The following is a 22,156-nucleotide window of genomic DNA, read 5'->3' on the forward strand; positions in this document are numbered from 1 at the left end:
AGTCCTTACTCTTATTATGTATAATACACTCTGATATGTCTGAAGTCTTTCATTTTAAGTATGCTGGCTGTGGCCTACCATAGTAATTGTTTTTTGTGTGTGAAGCACTCAGTTCACTGCCTAGAACATAGTTATCTCTCAGCCAATGCCAGGTGTTAGTGAATTTAATTCATCTCTTGCTTATCTTAATACATCTACTTTATGAGAAAAATAATAGAACATTTTTCAGTTATAGTTTTAAAAAGATTTTTCATTTAACTATTTCAATTATTTATTTGTCCATATACCTTATCTTTATTGCTTTTCAGTCTGTTTGGTTTTATAAGAATAGCCTGAGCTGTCTGAATACTATCAATAAGCTGGTGTTTGTTATTTGCAGGGAATCCTTCCTGTGGATTATCTTAACAACACTGATCTCTTCAAAGCAGAGAGCATGTTTACAAATGCAGTACAGATTCTTGAACAGTTCAAGGTAAAAAAAATTTAAAAAGGCATGCACAAAAATGGACAGTACTACAATTTAAATATTGAATATATTAAGGGGAAATACTTGATTTTGTTTTTTAACTATTTCCCTGTAATTTACCCTTAAATTTTACATATTCGACTTATGTTTTACATTTCTGAAGTGTAGGTTCTATGGCTCAGTCTGAGGGCATCAAATTGTCTTTGAGGAGTATGACTGAATGTAAGATTACAACGTATGCTTACGACTGCAAGTCAATTCTTTAACTATTAGAATTTGCCCCATAGAAGTCTTGTTAGAGATTGCAACATTTCTTGTCATTCCATGTACGTTATGAGATTCGTTAAGAGTTTAAAGAGGTGACTCTTTGACTAAAACCTTCTGTTATTCTTAACGCTTTTAAGAATAAGCGGTTTGGCTTGTTTTATTTTCAGAGTTAAGGAAGTACAGTTTTAATTACAGTATGTTATTTTGCAAGATTGATATGTTTAATTCTCAGCTTATTGAGATAGTAAGAAAATGTTAAACTTTTCTTTAAATATTTATGAAACAATATAGTAACATAAAATTCCATTTATTTTCAAAGTTGCTAACCATCCCTAAAGAATCATTTTAATGGATGTTTATATTTCAAAATGAAATTCATTTTTTTCTCATTTGTAATATTTTCATACTTGGTTCCCAGGTGAAAATGACTCAGAAAAAAGAAGTTACTTTACCATTTTTGTTTACACCATTTAAGTAAGTCCCTTACATTTTTTTATTAACTTGAAGGAAATAATTTTCCACTGAGTTTGCAGTTTTTCACTGAGTGATAGGATTTTTACTTATACAGTTTGCCATTTTATATACATTAGTGTAAACTCCAAATTGAAATCCTCTTCTATTACTGTTGTTAAATAATGAGCCAGGTGCTAGATAACTTTGAATGGCTGGAAGAGGGATGGAGGAATGGAGAGATACATGAGAAATATTAAGGAGATGAACTCCACAGGGCTTGACTGGTTGGCTAGGAAGGTGTAGGGGCAGGAAAGAGTGTAACTTCCTGTTACTTGGCTTGGTTGATTAGGAAGATGCTGGTTCCATATGGCTTATTGAAAGAAGAACTAGTTCAGGAGACAAAGATGATTGTTACTAAGTTCAACTTACATTTGAAGATATCAGTTAATTAATTAGAAAGAGAGGCTTGGATCTAAGAAGATGTATGTTGCTTGTGAAGATTTTGAAGCCATAAGAATAAAGATAGGCTGGGTGCAGTGGCTCATGCCTATAGTCCCAGCACTTTGGGAGGCTGAGGTGGGCAGATTTCTGGAGCTCAGGAGTTCGAGACTAGCCTGGGCAACATGGTGAAACCCCGTGTCTACTAAAAATACAAAAATTAGCCACACATAGTGATGCACGCCTGTAGTCCCAGCTACTTGGGTTGCTGAGCCTGGAGAATTGCTACACATATAGGAGGCTCTAGAATTCTAGGAGACATCAACTCCTACTGGGTGAGTGTGTTAGGGTTCTCTAGAGGGACAGAACTAATAGGATAGATGTGTATGTGAAGGGGAGTTTATTAAGGGATATCGACTCACATAATCACAAGGTGACATCCAGAATAGGCCGTCTGCCATATGAGGAGCAAGGAAGCCAGTCTGAGTCCCAAAACCTCAAAAGTAGGGAAGCTGACAGTGTAGCCTTCAGTCTGTGGCCAAAGGCCAGAGAGCCCCTAGCAAACCACTGGTGTAAGTCCAAGAGTCCAAAAGCTGAAGAATTCCGAGTCTAATGTTCAAGAGCAGGCAGCATCCAGCACAGGAGAAATATGAGGCTGGAAAACTCAGCAAGTCTGCTCCTTCCACATTCTTCTGCCTGCTTTATTCTAGCTGTGCTGGCAGCTGATTAGATGATGCCTACCCAGATTGAGGGTGGGTCTGCTTCTCCCACTCCACTGACTCAAAAGGTTAATCTCCTTTGGCAACAATGTCACAGACACACCCAAGAACAATACTTTACAACCTTCAATCAAGTTGACACTCAATATTAACCGTTACAATCGGCAAAGAAGAGAGCTGACTTTCGTGAGCAGCAGATTGTTGCTAGGTCAGGAAGATGTGTTTTCCTTGAATCAGGAAAGGGAAGATCTAGATCACAGACCTGGCTCTGCACTACTAACTGTGTTGGGCTTGCATCTTTGAGGTTCACATTCAATTAGCAAGGATTTTGCTGTTGACTAATTAAATAGAAATTGTTTTATCTATGAATCTTAAGGATGTGATTGAATGACTTCATTGGAATTATTTTTGACAACTTCTGTTGCACTAGTGTGATATTCATAAATTAGAAAAGCGGCCGGGCGCGGTAGCTCACACCTATAATCCCAGCACTTTGGGAGGCCGAGGCAGGCGGATCACAGGGCCAGGAGTTTGAGACCAGCCTGGCCAACATGGTGATACACTGTCTCTACTGAAAATACAAAAATTTGCTGGGCGTGGTGGCGCATGCTTGTAATCCCAGCTACTCAGGAGGCTGAGACAGGAGAATCGCTTGAACCCAGGACGCGGAGGTTGCAGTGAGCTGAGATCATGCCACTGTACTCCAGCCTGGGCAATAGAGTGAGCCTCCATCTCAAAAACAAAAAAGAAAGGCATAAATATTATATTACCCTCTGAATAATGTAGTTGTATACTTGACTTTGTTTGTGTGTATATATGTGTGTATAGGACAGTAAAAATAAAATGAAATTAGCATTTTGCAAGTTACAATCACAAAATTGATTACCCTAAATATATCACTAGGATATTATGTTATTTACATCTCTTATGCTAATTCGAATTTTCTTTTATTGTAGTATAGAATTGAGATTTGTTAGTGGAATTGGTTCTGAGGAGTATGTAAGTGTTCATACCTTTTTCAAGAAATATTGATTGACTAGTATGTGTTTTGTGGATATAGCAGTGAACAGGATAGACAAAGGCTTTGCATTCATAGAATTTATTTGTACAGTAGTGTCACAGGCAAACTATAACCAAATGAAGAAGTGAATAAGAAATACATTATCAATTCCTTTTATGAAGAAAATACAAGGGCTGTTGAGAGTGAGAATAAGTGAGGGTTACTTTAGACCAACCACTTTAGAAAGGCTGGTTAGGAGCCTGGCCAATGTGGTGAAACCCTGCCTCTACCAAAAAATATAAAAATGAGCCAGGCATGGTGATGCCTGCCTGTAATCCCAGTTACTTGGGAGGCTGAGGCATGAGAATCACTTGAACCCGGGAGGCGGAGGTTGCAGCAGTGAGCCAAGATCCCACCACTACACTCCAGCCTGGGCAACAGAGTGAGACCCTGTCTGAAAAAAAAAAAAAAAAAAGAAAAGAAAAGAAAGAAAGGCTGGTTAGGGAAGGACTCTTCAGCAAGGGTTCAGGTGTATACTGCTCCCCCTTTTTCCATGTGGCACGGTAACTGATCATAGACTTCCCCTACTTTGATGTTCAGTGTCTGCCTACACATACATATTTAGAGCCACTACTACCTTTGTGTCCTCTGGGGGCCTGGCAAGATGGCTGATTCCCATGTACTGGCTCACCCACCCTGGAGTGTAGTGACCAGCCCTGCCTGTAGACCTGTCTGGCTAAAAATCACCACTTGCTAAAAGCCTGCAATATGACCAAAAAGATCTAAGATAACATGAGAAATAGACTCTTGAGGTCATATGAAATTCAAGGAACAGAACCAAACCTAAAGACATTAAAATTCTCAGAAATATTTAAGAAACTATCGCATCCATAAAACAAAAGCAGCATTAACTTTGCAAAATGTAGATAGGTACTAGATGCATTAAAAATAACTCTTACATTTATTAAAATAAATATTTCATAAGAAGAATGCAACAAAAAACTTAAAGATAAATTGTGTAAGAATGGTCCAAATGAGAGGCAGATCCTCCAAATTAGAATAGGAAGTGTGTAGACCTCAAACTAAATGAAATGAATTTTAAGTAATTAATAGATTGAGTAAGAAGGTGAAAAAAAGTAAGGACATGATATATACATAGAAAGCATACATTTCTTCATCTGTGCCACCCCCCCCACCAAAAACAAAACAATGACAATCAGAAAAGGGAGAAAGAAACCTTTCAAACTTCATAAGAAAGCGTGCTTCAAATATAAAGCACCCTCAGATGTGGCATGATTTTGAACAGTTGCTAGGACTGTGAGAAAGGGAATTCCTTTGAACATTGTCATGTGGGTCAAGGCTTTAAAGAAATAGATGAGAAAATCTAATTGTAGCATAAAACTTTGTTTTTCAGTGGATAGTATTTAAATAATCATGATGATATAAATATTGGTTTTCAGCTTTTAGAGTCAATCCTTGGACAAAACAGGGAAGAATGAATTATGATTACCAAATAGAATGCAAATGTTAGCAGCCTTGAAAATGTACAAGTACAGTTAACAGGTTGGAAGGCAGAGAGGGAAGGAAATGTACATGGAATAGTGGCGGTGCTATTGTCTTCATGAAATAGAATATGGAGAATTTTATCTTTAGTTTAATTAGTCAGAGGTTTAGGTATTAGTTTTTGTTTTGTTTTGTTTTGTTTTGAGACTGAGTCTCGTCCTGTTGCCCAGGCTGGAGTGCAGTAGCTCAATCTCGGCTTACTGCAACCTCAGCCTCCCAGGTTCAAGCGATTCTCCTTCCTCAGCCTCCTGAGTAGCTGGGATTACAAGCGCGTGCCACCACGCCCAGCAAATTTTTGTATTTTTAGTAGAGACGGGGTTTCACCATGTTGGCGAGGCTGGTCTCGAACTCCTGACCTCATGATCTGCCTGCCTCGGCCTCCCAAAGTACTGGGATTATAGGCATGAGACACCACGCCCAGCCTTGGGTATTAGATTGTGAAAGTAACCAAGGTCACCAAAAAAGGAGGTAAAAATGTGATATAGCCAAATTGAGTGGCGAGGAAAGCCAGAGACAACAGGGAGTCAACAAAAAGTACCCCCAGTCATCAAGTCAAGAAAAAGTAAGAAGAACATATTTTTTAAAAATGTAGGCAACTACCGGAATAACTAAAAACAAACACATGTAAAAGTTTTTGGTCTGGGTTGGTGAACTGAGAAATGGAAAAGAATTATTATGCCCTTGTGTACTGTTTGATTTTTTCAAAATATGTGCATATATTGCTTTGATAAAATGTATTTTTAAACGTATATTTATCAAAATAAATAGATATTCTAATCATTGGCACAAATTCAGTAGAATATGTAATTGGAAAAGGATTCATAATAGAAATAAAATACTCAGCCATAAAATGATGAGAAATGTACATTGTAAAGAAAACTATCAAATTTTATTAAGGACATAACAGACAATATAAATAAACAAATGTTGGATAGTACTGTTCAATATTGTAAAAATGCCGGTCCTCTCCAAATTACTTACTGAATATGGTATTATAACTAAAGGATTTTTGTATAATTCAAAAACATAATTTTAAAATTTATAACAAAAATAAGTTCTCAAGAATAGCTTAATTAGTTTTGAGAAAGAAGAACAAGAGATTTGCTCTCCTAGATAACAAAATACGTTCTAAAGCTATTATAACTCTAAAAAATGTGATATTGATGCAGACTAAACATATAGATTTAGTGGGACTGATTCGTGAGTACATAAAAGACAAGATTCACTTGTCTACAACATGCACCTTGACTTATGATGGGGTTACATCCCTAAGTTGAAAATATTGTAAGTGCAAAATGGATTTACTACACCTAACCTACTGAATATCATAGCTTAGTCTAGCCTACCTTAAATGTGCTGAGAACACTTATATTAGCCTACAGTTGGTCAGAATCATCTAAGATAAAGCCGATTGTATAATAAAGTGTTGAATATCTCATGTAATTTATTGAATACTATATTGAAAGTGAAAAACAAAATGATTGTATGGGTACTCAAAGTATGCTTTCTACTGAATGAATATCACTTCCGTGCTAGCTGAAAAATCCTAAGTCAAACTCTCATAAGTTTGGGACTATCTTAAGTATATGGGATTTGGTTTTGACTAAAGGTGGTGTTTCAAATCAGTAGGAGAAAGATTTGCACTAAGAAAATTAACTATTTGGAAAAAATAAGGCTAGCTCTCATAACCTCATTTCATTCACAAAACTAAATTCTACTTTGATTAAAGAACTAAATATTTAAAAATAATTAAAAGTGTGAGGTCTATAAAACATAAAATTTAACAGTCATATGGAAAACATATTAGCTAGCATCATAATCAGAATTTTATTTTATCATTATTATTACTTTTTATAGAGATGGGATCTCCCTATGTTGCCCAAGCTTATCTTGAACTCCTGGGCTCAAGTGATCCACCTGCCTTGGCCTCCCAAAGTGCTGGGATTGCAGGCCTGAGCTACTGTGCCTGACTGTAATCAGAATTTATTAATTATATTACTTATATAACATTGGAAAATATACCAGAACCAGGTGGAATACTAAATTGAAAATTATTTTTTAATCATTTAGGGAGATGTGAACCACAGAAATTATGTGTTAAATTATTTTTAAGGGTATTTACTTTTACCCATTAAAAAATTTCATTCCTCCTTTGAGGTATTTTGAAATAGATATATTTGAGGGCATTGACTAATTGTTAGCTCTGCATTACATGTCTTTAATATTTGGTGTTATCAGAAAAAACAGTTATCACCATTTACTGAGTACCATAGGCCCTTTATTTCTTTAGTCCCGTGGGGTTTTTTCACATTAACATCATATGTTTCTTTTTAATCACTTTTATATATGCATATAATGTCAGCATGTCTTCTTAGAAACTATATCAAGTAAATGTTGGCCTATAAACATAAAAGATCAAAGAATAGTGTTGTCACGCATGCTTTCAGCAAAAAAGGTAACCCAGGTTCTTTTCACAAACTATTGTGTAATAAAGTCTTTCTTTTTGTATAAGTATCTTTTTTTTGTTCTTAGAAGTATATTGTTCACTTGTCTGGTCTTAATTTGAGGAAATTCATCTAGGACATTGGCATCTGAAAATTCATAGTATCGAAATTTTCCTGACATGATTAATTTCACCAGCATTATTAGATTTTATAGTATCTTCACCATTTTTCCATTGTCTTGTTCAGTCTTTTCTAGCATAGTTATGAGTAATTGGTGAATAATAAAATAATTCCTAGGATAATGAAATAATAGCAAATGTTTCAGAACATAGGAAAAATAAAATTGCCAAGATTCTTAGGCTTATGAAAGGGTCTAAAAGGGCCATGTGGTAATTGCATATCCTATTTTTTTGCAAAAATAAGTAAATTTTCTCTTTGATATTTTAAAGACCTCTAAAAAGAATAAAAGTAATAAAACATCCATTCTGAGAAATAGAATTGCTAAAAAAAAAAAAAACTAAAAAAAACCCTAAAGCTAAAATTGGGTCCAGCAGACCCTGGTGATGATATGCTGAAGGATGACCAGCAGGTGGAGCTACATGACCAGGAGAAGCATCTAAGGCTCGCCCATCTGCAAAAGGTGGAAAAACACTTTATGTTTAAAATTGTGTATTGTAGAGACTGGAGTATGACAAGAAATAATTTAAAAGAAAAAATGCCACAGAATAAGAAGAAAGCAGAAAGTATCTCTTAAGAGATATCTTAGGGGGAAAAATATAGAGTTGGGAAGGCGATATATACCTTGCCAATAGAAGCAAAAGTATTTGTTACTTTTTTATTTGAAAATTATTATACAAATTTGGACAACTTAAAGAAATTTTAACAAAAAATTGTATTTTCTACTAAAATGACAACAAATACTTGGTTTCTCTAATAAAATTTGTTTCTTTTAGCTGATAAAGGCCCTTCTCTTAGACAAAATTTAAATACTAGCTTGTATGTGAACCTTTATACCAGTTTACCTATCTGATTTACTCATTATTTATAAGAAATGTAATTTTATGCTTCAAAACTGAAATTTATTTTTAAAAAAACTTCTGTGCATCACATACCTCCATAGAAAAATATTATTCATTCACTTATGACATGAAGGGTGATATGATTCTATATCATTGGTCATGCTAAAGGAATGAAAATTATTCTAGAAATAAATTTTTATCCTGCTTTCTCTGTCTTTATACTCTTAAAAGTATTTTTTCCTTTAAATAGACATTCTAAAAAGGAGTAGACAAGTGTCACTAAAATATTAGGTCATGTATAGATGAAAGCAAAAAAAATTTTGTAACAAAAATCAGAGTAAGTAAAGGGCAACATTTTAGGAGATCTTGTCTTCTAAACACTAGTTGACCCTGAATAATTGATAAAATTCTTGATAATCCTAAAATGTGGTTTACTTTATTCTATAGTATTCAAGTAACCATGAAGAAATGAATAGTAACAATTACAGCAAAGTAATGTGCACAGATTAAGACAACTCATTTCTCTTTTTTTAACTTAAACATAACATGTTTATAGATTCTTTAAAACTTGATATTTTCAATAAAGATGATTTAGTCAATAAAGGAAATTTTTCCTCACAAATTTCTATGTAGAATGTTATATTTCAAACATGTTGCTTTTTAAGTTAATACTTCTTTAGTTTATTCATATCTGTAACTATACATCGATTAAAGGGAAAATGAACAATAGATGGTAAAACCATCACTTTTCCTTGTGGGCAATCTGAATTTGGGCAGTTAATAGGAAGATATATTAGTTTTCTAGGTAGTTTGCCATAACAAACTACCACAACCTACATGGCTTAGCATAACAGAAATATATTCTTTCACAGTTCTAGAGACTAAAGTCCAAAATTAAGGCTAGAAGTCCAAAATCAAGTGTCACCAAAACCATGCTCCCTCCAAAGGCTCTAGAGAAGAATCTTCCCTTGCCTCTACCTAGCTTCTGGGGACTGCAAGCAATCCTCGGTTTCCTTGGCTTGTAGCTTTATCATTCCACTGTCTATCTCTGTCATCAGTGTTCTTCTTCCTGTGTCTCTGTCTCCAGATCTCCCTCTCAAGGACACCAGTCACTAGATTTAAGGTTCACCCTAATTTAGTATTAATGTGCTTTAGCTTGATCATGTCTACAACGACACTATTTCAAAATCAGGTCACATTCCCAGATACCAGGGGTTAGGATATTTTTGGGGGACACAATTTAACTCTTAACAGAAATTAATAGTTTACATTTGTCATCATTTCAGCCATTGCAGAGTAATTATCTTACAATGCTTCATTGATTCACTTAACCAATATTTATTGTTTTCCTACTGTGTTCCAGGCACTATATTGGATGTTGGAAAAGATAGACATAGTGCTGCCTGCCCTTGTTGGACTCTAAGTCTAATGGGAACATATAGACAGTATAGCAAATGATCCAGTGTGATAAGGGATAGCTCAATGTATTATGAGTGACTGTTTTTGTCAGAACAGTTGAGGATCACCAAACCCACAGATGAGGGATGCAAATTTATAGGAAGTAGGGAAGTTAAACAAGACAACTTCAGTGAAGGCAGTGTTGGGAAGAGGACTTTTGATTTGTTGATACCTCAGAGAGCAGCTGAGATGGAGACGCAAGAAGTCTCAGAAGCTCATCACACTTCTGAGGTAATAACAGCCAATATACCAGCTTTCATTAACTGACACTAATTGCTATAGGCTGCAGTCGTCTGAGACAGCTAAGAACGTGGACTTAAGGTGGGAAAGTATGGCAGTGATGTGCTAGCAAGAGGCTCAGCTCTCTGAGAGAGGGAAAGACTCCCATTAATAGCCTTTGCCAATTTCATTGGTGTAAATACGCTCACTATGATCAATTTCAAGCTACCAAGGATGATGCGACTAGAGAAAGGGAAGAGTTGTACACTATCTGCCCTTGGGAGCTGGTGTGTGCAGCACTCAGCACACCACTGAGGGAGGGAGACATCTTTGTATACTTATATTTTCATATTTTTTTATGGTGACTCTTATTTTAAAGCCAAATAGAAGAAATTTAATAGGTTTTTTTTTGCCTTATATTTTTCATGTTAAATATATTAAAGAAAATGTATTTTAGCTAAGGGACAGTAGATGCAAATGCAATATTAAAATATGATAGCCCTCTAGAAATAATGGGCTTATAGAATTTAATGAATATTTTAAACATTTTATTAAAATATTTTAATGACTCAAAACCCACTTTGGTAATGTGAAAACAAAGGAGAATTTTTTCCTTATATCAACCTAAATGAACTCTTCTACCTTTCTTTTCTTTTTGTCTTGTTCTCTGTGGCTGCATGTAAGTATCCAGCTGTGCCCTGAGCTAACACTGTTATCTATGCAGTGATTCTGGAGTTGGGTACTTTTTCCTGCTGATCTCTTATGGACCCCATCGGTTCGAAAGTTCCTTGTTTAAATGTAAAATACCTTCTGTGGCCTAGTAGTTTTAATTATGTTACTAGCTCTGTGGTCTGATCATTTAGGAGTTTCTTTGGCATTCCTCCTGGCTGGCCTCCAGCCATTTTTTTGTTTATACTTTTTACCGCAAGCAAATCTCATCATCTCCAAAGATGATTTCTCTGAAAGCCCTCAGTTTGCCACACCAGTCACAAGTGTCTGAAAGGAAGGGGAGAAAATAATCAAATCCTTTTCCCCGAGTTTGAAATTCAGGAATCTTATATATATATTTTTGTAATGTCATGAATAGTTTAGTGATTTTTTTATGTATAGTTGTTTTATATATGATATTTTTAAATTTAGGAATAATTCTTTTGGGAATAATAAGATGTTTTTGACATTATAAAAGTGGGAATAAAAAATAATTTAGAAGGTAAATATCCTAAATCAAGAGTTAGAAAATTTCATAGGGATTTTTTTGTAAGTTTGTTGGTGTGTTTTCCATGTGTAGTTTCCCATGCATTTTCTTGTTGGGAAAATAGCGCCATGTATTTTTAATTGCCATTTCCATCATCAGTCCTATCTTCTCCTTCCACTATTATGTATGTTTGTTAGGGCCTGGATAATTGGAGTAAGCAAAATGCCACAGAATATAGGTCCCAGCTACTTAGGAGGCTGATGTGGGAGGATCACTTGAGCCAAGGAGGTCAAGACTCCAGTGAACCTCAATCACACCACTGCATGATTCTGGGTCTGCATGAGTCTGGGTGAACAAGCAATACCTTGTCTCAAAGAAAACCCAAACAACAACAACAACAAAAAACCCAGACTGTTGCAGTTGTTCAAGCAAATGATGAGGTCTTGCACCATTACTTTCCTCATGACTACCCGCTTACAGTTATTATATACTTAGTGTATGCAAGGCACTGTTTTAAATAATGTATCAGTGTTCGCTCACTTAATTCTTAAAACAGCCCGATATGGTGGGTACTGTTATTATAGATACTTCAGCTACAGTGGTTTGACTTAGGATTTTTCAACTTTATGATGGTGTGAAAGCTATACACATTCAATAGAAACCATACTTCAGCAACAGTATTCAGTAAATTACATGAGATATTCAGCACTTTATTATAAAACAGGCTTTGTGTTAGATAATTTTGTCAAACTGTAGCCTAATGTAGATATTCTGAGTACATTTAAGATAGGCTAGGTTAAGCTATGATGTTCGGTAGGTTAGGTGTAAATGGACATTGACTTAAGATATTTTCAACTTATGATGGGTTTCTTGGGATGTAGCCTCATCTTAAGTTGAGGAGCACCTGTGTCTCATTTTCACAGGAGGAAATTGAATCAGAAAGATACTTCCCCCAAGTAACAGAATTAGTAAACAATGAAGCTAGGATGGAACCCAGGCTGTCTGGCACAGAATCTATCACTAACCAGAGTAAGATTTATCCTTCCCAATGTCCTCCTTGAGAAATACTGCTTTAGGATTGACAAGATAGGAATGGAAGGAAGTTAGGGATTTAAGGTATAATGGAAGTTTAATCATTAAGCCCTAGGCAATGGCCAGGTGTAAGGGAAAGGGGAAGGGTTGAAGGGTGAAACTTCCTGTTTTGGGAGATGTTGGACATACATTATGATTTACTAAACTGCTGCTTATAGGAAGAGGGCCAAGTTCAGTTGTGGATCTGCTGAGTTTGAGCTGTCTATAGAACAGCATCATGGTGTGACTGTATAGACAGTTGGACATCTGAGTCTAAGGCTCAGGAGCAGGAATCAGGTTCTCAATATAGCTTTTGGAAATTATCCATACACTAGTATTAATTGATGCTGTGAGGCTGGGTGAAATCCCTCAATCAAGGATACTAGAGACTGGAATACTGGGCAAGGACAGGGAGAAAGCATAAGAAGTGCTAGTATTGTTTTTCCCTAGTTTTACATTTCATAAAATGGATTTTCAATGCATGATGAAACTGGGATGCAGAGACTTTAAAAAGTTCACATGAATCTTTTAAGGACATGTAAGCATTTCATTACAATGATTTTTATGTTCCTTGATCATAGTTTACACTAGTTCTTTTGTTCCAGCCTAATAAAGCACTCAGCACTTGTAATATAAAATGATATTTTCTGTGGTAAAATTTTAGAAAAATGACATAAACTTGTCAGTTTGCAAACAGTATAGTGTTTACCATGAAACACTTTTTTGTGGCATCAATATTTAGTTTATCTGGGAGAATGTAGAAAAATGCATTGATCACTAGAAAGTATGATAAATTAATTATTATTTAAATGTTATATATGTTGAAAGAATCTTAGGACAAACAGGTGAAGTCTTATGGGATTTTGTGATATTTATCTTTTGTTTGTTAATAAAAATAGAAATTGCATGGACAAAAAACAAATACAATGACTGATCCAGATATTCTTGTTTTCAGACTTTTTTCTCATGCTGTTTTAATTGTAAACTGTTATAAAATTGGGTTACTAAAACCCTTGGTGGGTTCTAGTAATCACCAACTAGTAAGTCATAAAACTTTTATAACTTTATTGTATTTCAGAATTGTTATTCAGATTTTCCAAATTATTCTTTGTGAGTTATGTATGATATCATGAAAACACTGATTTTCATGTTTTTCATTCATATTTTAAAATATTTAAAGATAGTTTAGTTTTATAGCTTTATTTAACATGCCATTTTAAAGCAAGACTTAAAAAAGTATTTTTGTAATAGAATATATACCAAATACAGCCATAGTATTTATCAGAGAAAAACAAATTCAAGTTAGAAATACTTTTTTCCATTTTTGAAATTTGCAAAAAAGATTTTTATATGATTATGTCGCTAAATGGACACAAATTGCTGTTGTAGTATACATGTATATAATCACTCTTTTGGAGAGTAAATTCCACTCTATCAAGAACCTTAAAGTATTTAAAATCTTTAACCAAGTAATTCCATCGTGTGATACAGAACTTCAGGAAGTGAATGTGAAAAACTATTTGCCCCAAAGTATTCATCCTAGGATTGCTTATAATCAAAAAGATGGAAAACCACATAATTGAACAATAATAACATGTCTACTAGATGGACTATGCAACTATTAAATGTTCTGTTTTCAGGTTCTAATATGTCTTAGAATAATGTTTTAATATAATCATCAACAACATGCAGCTTACAAAGTTACACATTTGGTATGATTACAACTACATTAAAAATTCATGTGTGTGTGTGTATATAATATAATAAATATAATAATGTTATATATAATAATAATATATATATATATATATAAAGGGAATTTAACCAAAAATGCTAACATTAGTAAGATATGTGCTCTGGCAGTGATTTTTATTTTTTACTCATTCTTTTTTGTATTTAACTATTAAAAATAATTACATGTTTTTTGATGAGAAAAATATTTTTATAAGAGAAATATATCCATAGTTTATAGTTTTCTGAAATAGGTTTACATAAAGGCGCATAAAGAGACATAAAGATTTTTAGCAAAGAAAAATAGGCAAAATGCAAAATAACTTTTGCCTGTTTTCCCATGCACACATATTGAAAGGAAACACAACAAAAATTTTAAAGCATGTTGGAGAAGGCCCTAAGGCATATGATGTCTGGTATTTGAAGAAGTGCAGGAAAGAGCAAAAGAGGAATGGGCAGGGACGGTATCTCTCCTCATAGGCAGGTTTAGCATTTGTACTTTGTCCTCAAAGTAGTGGATTTTAAGGCATGGTTAGATTTGCATTTTATACATGTCATTCACTGGTACCTGTGAGTTGTGGGAAGCAGGTTTTCCTCCACTTTATAGATAAAAACCCTGAAACTCCCAAGTCCTTCGTTACCTTGCTAGTGAGATTTACAGCTAAAACTTGAATCTGGACAGTCTCTCTCCTAATCTGGTGCCTTTTTTTTTGCCATTCCTTCTGCCTCAAATGCTATGTAATTTAGTACCTTTATGTTTTTAAAGGGAATGCCATCAGATCTTTTGGTAAATTAGTAAATTTAGTGAAATTGGTAAGTATTCTTTTAAGCAGATTTAGATCACATGTATAGTTCAGTAATATAGTAAATAATGGTATTTATGTGGAATGCTTGGTCTACTAATGTTGCTATGGTTTGTTTAATCATTTTTCTCAAAGTCTGATCTTACTGGCAGCTCATTATATAGACATAGTAAGTTTTTATTCTTAAGAAGTTATTCCATTTCTGAATAAGGAGTTGTCAGGGAGGTAAGCCAACAAGTTTCGTGTCATAACACCTTTGTGAAAATTGGAGTGTTTCAGTCTCTCTATGTGATGCTTCCTTCATGCATTAGGGTTCATAATTAGTTCATAAAAATAGAATTTTAAGAAATCTTTTCTATACAGTTTTATCTCACTTTTTTTTTTTTCATTTTTATAGTCACAAAAGATATAATGAGCTATAACATGCAATGGAATTAGTGGATCTCCTTTTTCTCTGGCCTTCTAAGTTTCCCATTGTCTGCATTCAAGTATCCTTTCCTATCTGAAATCTCACTATGCCAACGAATTTTCCTCACATAGGAACCAAACATTCAGTTAATATTTTAGATGCCCCTTACTATTCAAACTCTCCCTTAGTATCTAAAATTCAAAAACTGAATAGATTTGGATAATACCATATTTTCTTGTTAAACTAACTTGCTCTCAGACTCTCATTATCTTAATTCAAAAGCTGAAATGAATTGGATATTCATGGTACAACTACTTTCTAATATCTTTCAGTTTCCCCACTCTTATTTTCATCCTGATTTTAGGAAGTCCATTTGGTCTATGGAATAAATGATAATATTCTTTGAAAGTTCTTATCAGCAAATTAATATCATGATAGGTTTTTTCCAGCCATTTAGTTCTTAACGTGCCTTCTTTTTCACTCGACGTACTTTGTTTTTTCTCATCAGTAGAACAGTGTCCCTCCTTTTTGTATTTTTATTATCCTCATTTCCCACCATCTTGTAGGCATTTAAGTGCAGATTTGATCACTTATGTAACTTTTCAGCAATTATTAAGGCTTTAAGGATTTTTTTCTATTATAGTCTTTAATTTTTTTAGATTTCATTTTTAGAAAGAGGATCTCGCTGTGTTGCCCAGGCTGCAGTATAGTGGCCCAGTCATGGCTCACTGGAGCCTTAGCTGTCCTCCTACCTCAGCCTCCTGAGCAGGTAGGACTACAGGTGAGCAACACCATGCTTGGCTAATGTTGCCGAGACTAGTCTCGAGCTCCTGGCCTCAAGCAATCCTCCTGTCTTGGCCTCCCAAAGTACTAAGTGCCTGAGTCACTGCACCCAGCCTCTGTTATGGTCATTTATGTTAATCAAAAATTTACATTCCATTGCTGGCTTATTCTTTATAAGGGCATGAGAGTTAATTAACATTGCAAATATCCCAGAGACTTTATAGATGAATAATTTATCTTTATTATACTGTATTATATCTAAAACTTGTTTTACTTTGGGAAAAGAAGAAAGATAGTTCTAGAGGGAACTGGAAAGAATCTAAACTCTTTGGTGTCAATGTTTAAACTTCTTTCTTGAAAAGAAAACCTGTTCTCTGAACAAAGATTCTTGTACCAAGTAAATCAGTTTACTTTTCATAAGTAAGAATAACTAATCAGGGTCTTTTTTATTAGCATCTGAGAACATATTTTCGTTCCAGAAGTCTTCTCTTCACCATATTAAATTATGTAGTTTCTTCAGCTTTCCCTTAGGGAAAGTTAATTTTCAACCCTGTATTTGATCTTGCTGCTATTCTGAATCTACTCCAGATGTCCTTGTCACTGTTTGTGCTATCAACCTAGAAGCAAGGAAGTGCTAGGCATATGCATTCATTAAGAGGGGACTGATAAAAATGTGCTATTGGATTCTGAATATTATAAAAGAAATATTAATCAAAATAAAAATAATATAGGAAGTTAAGTAGAAATTTAGCTTATATGAGTAATCTAGGAATTTTTGAAAAGTTTCTTTGTAAAAGTGATACATTATGTACATATTTTAGGAGTACATGATACATTCATATAATCAAATCAGGGAAATTTGGATGTCCATTACCTTAAATAGTTATCTTTTCTGTACACCAGGAACTTTTCAATTATTCTGTTTCAGCTATTTTGAAATGTGTAATAGATTAATGTTAACCATAGTCATCCTACTGCTCTATTGAACACCAGGTCTTATTTCTTCTATCAAACTGTATTATTTATACCCATTAATCTGCCCTCTTCATTGCCTTCTCCCCTCTACTCTTCTAGCCTCTGGTAACCACCAGTCTACTCTCTACTCCTTGTGTACTATTGGTGGGAATGTAAATTAGTACAACCACCATGGAAGACAGTATGGAGGTTCCTCAAAAAACTAAATATAGAACTACCATATGATCTAACAATTCCACTACTAGGTATATATATCTAAAAGAAAGAAAATCAATATATTGAAGAGATAATCTGCACTCCCATGTTTATTGCAGTACTACTCACAGTAGCTAAAATATGGAATCAATCTAAGTGCCCATCAGTGGATTAAGGGATAAAGAAAATATGGTATATATACATGATGCAGTATTGTTCATTCATAAAAAAAGAATGAAATCCTGTCATTGGCAGCAACAGGGGTGGAACTGGAGATCATTATGTTAAGTGAAATAAGAGCAACACAGAAAGACAAACTTTACATGTTCTCACTCATATGTGGGAGCTAAAAAAATAGATAGGAAATGTTCTTACTATCCATTCAGATAAATAGAATTCCCTGCAAAAGGTTTTGCCCTTCAGAAGTAGAAACTTTTCTATATCATGGAATAAATAATTTATGTGTTAATTCATGTATAACAATACAATATTCAATATTTATTGAATAACATTCAATAAATTATCAGCTTTTGGTGATAAAAATGTGTAAAGTGCTTGGATTTATTGCCTGAATAAGGTTTAGAATGGGAATTTTTTACTTCTGTGGTTTGATGGGTGAATTCTGAGGTCTAGGCACAGGAAGTGTGGTGCCAACTCTCTATGTGACTTACTAGAACAACTAAAATGACACTGCTGGCTGCTGTTGTAGCCTTTTCTTCTTCAGAAATATCCTTGGCTTTCTATTATGCCTTGCATCTCTCAGCATTACCTTAGTCTTTGCATTCTAGTGTGTCATTGGCAAATGCCCTTGCCAATGCCTTAACCCTACCTTAAGACTTTTGCCTTAAAGTCAGTGCCTTGACTTATATTAGTATAACGGCAACAGCATTGTTTGTATTTGTGTGTTATGTCTTTTCTTATATCCTTTTACATTTAACGTTTTGATGTTCTAACATTTAAGGTACGTCTTCCTTAAGTAGCCCATAATTGACTTTGTTGTTTTTGTTTTTTTATCCAGTATTCTACTTTTTTTCTTTTAGTTGGTGTTTTCTGACCATTTATACTTACTATAATAACTGACATATTTGGGTTTGTTTTCCGTTTATCCCGTCTGTTTTATGTTCCTTTTTCTGTTTATTTTGTTTTCTGCAGATTAATTAACTATTTTAAATTATTTTAATTTTCCAGCCTTCCCCTGCCCACATATTGGCTTGTTATTTATACATCCTTTTAATGGTTATGTTAAAGATTATAACAAGCATTTTGCTCATTGTAGTTTAATATAAATTAAATTAATGTAAATTAGTACTCTGCCCCTTCCCAGTCATTGCTAGGACTTTAGAATACTTTAAATAACTTTCTTTCATACCTTTGATGTTATTGTTATTATATATTTTAATTATAAGTATATTGCTACATTTCAACTTATTATTGCCTTGTATTATCAACATTTATTTAGATTTACTCATATGTTCACTGTGCCTTTTGCTCTTCATTCCTTTCCACATTTCTGTATTTCTTATCTGTAATATGACATTTCTTTTCAAGGGCATTTGCCAGTGAAAGATATTTTTCTGTTGTTATTTGTCTGAAGATTCATTATTTTACCTTTACTTTTGAAACATCTTTTCAAGTGGAATTCTAAATTGTCAGTTATTTTCTTTCAGCAACTTAAGGATGTCATTCCATCATTCCTGTTCAGTGACCAACTGTTTTATTGTCATTTGTTTGAAGGCAATTTGTCCCCTTCCCCCAGCTGCTTTTAAGATTTTCTCTTTGACTGGTTTTCAGCAGTGTTACTGCCCTGTCCATATACAAGGTTTTCTTTGTAGTTATTTTGCTTGGAGTTTGTAGATGTTCTTAAATCTGTGGATTAGTATCTTTCATTAGTTTTGTAAAATTCTTGGCCTTTATCTTATCAGATATTGCTTCTGCCATTTTCTATCTCTCCATCTCTGGGATTCCAATTATATTCGTATTAGACCTGTTTCATCATGACTCGCATTCTATTTGTATAATCTTTTTAGTATTCTTCTGTCTTTTTGCTCTTCAAGCTTCAGGCAAGATATTTTCTTTTGTTTTCTTTTCTTTTTTTTTTTTTTTTTTTGAGACAGAGTCTCACTTTGTTGCCCAGGCTGGATGGAGTGCAGTGGCACGATCTTATCTCACTGCAACCTGTGCCTCTCAGGTTCAAGCGATTCTCCTGCCTCAACCTCCTGAGTAGCTTTGTTTAAAGGCATGCACCACCACATCCGGCTAATTTTTGTACTTTTAGTAGAAACTGGGTTTCACCATGTTGGCCAAGCTGGTCTCAAACTCCTGACCTCAAGTGATCCACCCACCTCGGCTTCCCAAAGTGTTGGGATTGCAGGTGTGAGCTACTGCGCCCAGCCCAGGCAAGATATTTTCTACTGATTCTGTCATCAGTTACACCAGATTTCTCTTCTGCTGTGTCTAGATTGCTGTTATTGAATTCTTAATTTTGGTTGTTACATGTTTTTAAATTCTAGAACTTCCATTTTGATTATTAAAAACAAATAGGTTCTGTTCTTTGGTACAATTTTCTGTCTTGTCTTCTTGACATAGTAAACATAATTATTTTAGCATCTGTACCTGATAATGCCAATAACTAAATCATTTGTGAGTTTGTTTCTATTCTTTTTTTTCAGTTGATCTTGTTTATTAAGTCTGGTAGTTTTTAAATGAATGCTTATCTTTACATATTAAAAGTTTTAGAATCTCTGGATTATTTCATTTTTCTCCAGAGAGATTTTACCTTATCCTCTGATGGCCACAAAGAGTAGTGGCTGACTCAAGGCTGTGCTGCAATTTTAAGCCTCCTTTGATCTCTGGTTTATCTCTGTTCTTAGAGTGTAGTATCTCAGGGATCCCAATACAGACCTTCTATTATCTAGAACCTTTCTTCTCTGGTGGTCACTGAATACCAATTTTTGTCTCTTGTACATCTTGAGACTACCAAAACTTCTGTCTGCTTTTCAGGAGCATTCTTCTTAGCTTCTTGTCCTCTTGTTCTACACAAATGAGTGTCAGACTTACCTTTTTTTTCACCTCTTTTCTCACCAAGACTTGGCCTTTCTTTCTTTACCTGAGTTCTCCAAATAATATAGTATAACACAGTATTTCTTTCTTATAAAAGCTCTTTCTTTCACTCTTCTTAAGATTTCACCTCAGAATATGTGTTAGTTTAAAATTCCAGATGCACTTTTAAAATGTCTTTTTAAAAAAATCCACAATGAAAATGTACATTATTTTCTTATTTTTCTTCCTTTTTAGGTCCTCAAGTTCTGGCTGCATTGGCAGCTAAAAACTTTAATTTTTATCTCTCCAGTCCTCCAAGATTGCCAGACTCTTGGATTCTCTACTTCCTGGCAGCAGCTATATCCCCTAATTCTCAGCCTTTTGCTTTGTGCCAAGAATAAGAATGGTAGATTCTCTCAGAGTTACAGTTTGGAGAATTTTGGATTACTTCCCTGTGGTTTCCTTCTCTCTAGGATCTTAGCCTTTCATTACTTGATTGTTTTGGTACCTTCAGATTTATTCTATTGGGCTTTCTAGTTGTTCTTGGTGGGAGCATTGCTATGCCCAAAGCTTCTCTGGCATAACCAGAAGCTATGGTTAAATCTTAGTGTTTTAGTCATTTTATTTTGAAGTGTTAATGAACAAGTAATGCATGAACACAATAAAATTTATACAAACAATAATAAAAAGTCACTTTTCCTCCTGTGTTCCAGTCTTATAGTCTTTTCCTTTGGAGGCAAAATTGCAGTTTATTATGTATCTCTATATATATCACGTATACATATGTACAAGAATACAGTCTGAATAATATCCAATAATATCCAAAAGAAAGGAAATCAATATATTGAAAAGATAATCTGCGCTTCCATGTTTATTGCAGTACTACTTTACAGTAGCTAAAATATGGAATCAATCCAAGTGCCCATCAGTGGATTAAGGGATAAAGAAAATATGGTATATATACATGATGCAATATTATTCATTCATAAAAAAGAATGAAATCCTGTCATTGCAGCAGCATGGGTGGAACTGGAGATCATTATGTTAAGTGAAATAAGAGCGACACAGAAGACAAATTTTACATGTTCTCACTCATATGTGGGAGCTGAAAAAAATAGCTTTGATGAAGTAGATAAGAATTGATAGAATATAATTGATGAAGTACATAAGAATACATAAGTATACATGATATATGTATATCCTTCTTGTTATATTTCAAGTTTTATTTATAAAATATTTCAAACATGCTGAAAAGAATAGAGGATATAATAAAAATTTTTCTACCCACAACTCAAGTTTAAGAAAATGTTAACATTTTACCATATTTAGATTCTTTTTTGGGGGGAGTGGGGAATAAAATGGTGTGATATGCTTGAATGACTATTTTAAAAATCTATTTTATCTAACGATTCTTTTTTCTATTTAGTTTGGTTTTCAGGATTTATCCATGTTTATATGTGTAGATCTCCCTTGTTCATTTTAGTTCATATATGGCATTATTTTAATTACTCCCCTGCCAACCCCCATTTACTTTGTTGTTATTTGGTTTTGCTTACATAAATCTGAATGTATTGTACTCTATATTCTAGACTTTATATTTCTTACAAAACCTCTTTATGTTTAAAGTATGTGATACCAAGAAAATTTACTTTATATTCCCTCTCAATTTGATGGAAAACTAAACAGAAAACTTATATTTGGGGACAAGTGTATGAGAGTCTTTAATGTCATGGTGATACAGTGAGGCTTGTGTAGAACATTTTGGTGAATTCCAGATATATTGCAAATCTTTGATATGCTACCTTTGGCATGTCCCAAGGTTTATAAATAGTGCATTTAGGAAAAATTACAAATTACCCTGACTCCTGTTTCTTTACCTTAGTACTTCCAATATAATATAACATAGCAT

General features: G+C 34.1%; 1 protein-coding gene across 9 annotated transcripts in view; it reads left to right on the forward strand.

Moving 5' to 3' along the window:
- Positions 1–22,156, forward strand: part of PIGN (phosphatidylinositol glycan anchor biosynthesis class N) — a 199,520-nt gene that overhangs the window by 46,480 nt on the left and 130,884 nt on the right. For all 9 annotated transcript variants that reach the window (XM_037987973.2, XM_073006256.1, XM_037987971.2 and 6 more), the window contains 2 exons: positions 380–472; positions 1,152–1,207. In XM_037987973.2, coding sequence (XP_037843901.2) covers positions 380–472; positions 1,152–1,207 — 149 coding nt within the window. The remainder of the gene's footprint in view (positions 1–379; positions 473–1,151; positions 1,208–22,156) is intronic.

Source organism: Chlorocebus sabaeus, chromosome 18 (assembly GCF_047675955.1).
Source record: "Chlorocebus sabaeus isolate Y175 chromosome 18, mChlSab1.0.hap1, whole genome shotgun sequence".
Lineage (NCBI taxonomy): Eukaryota > Metazoa > Chordata > Mammalia > Primates > Cercopithecidae > Chlorocebus > Chlorocebus sabaeus.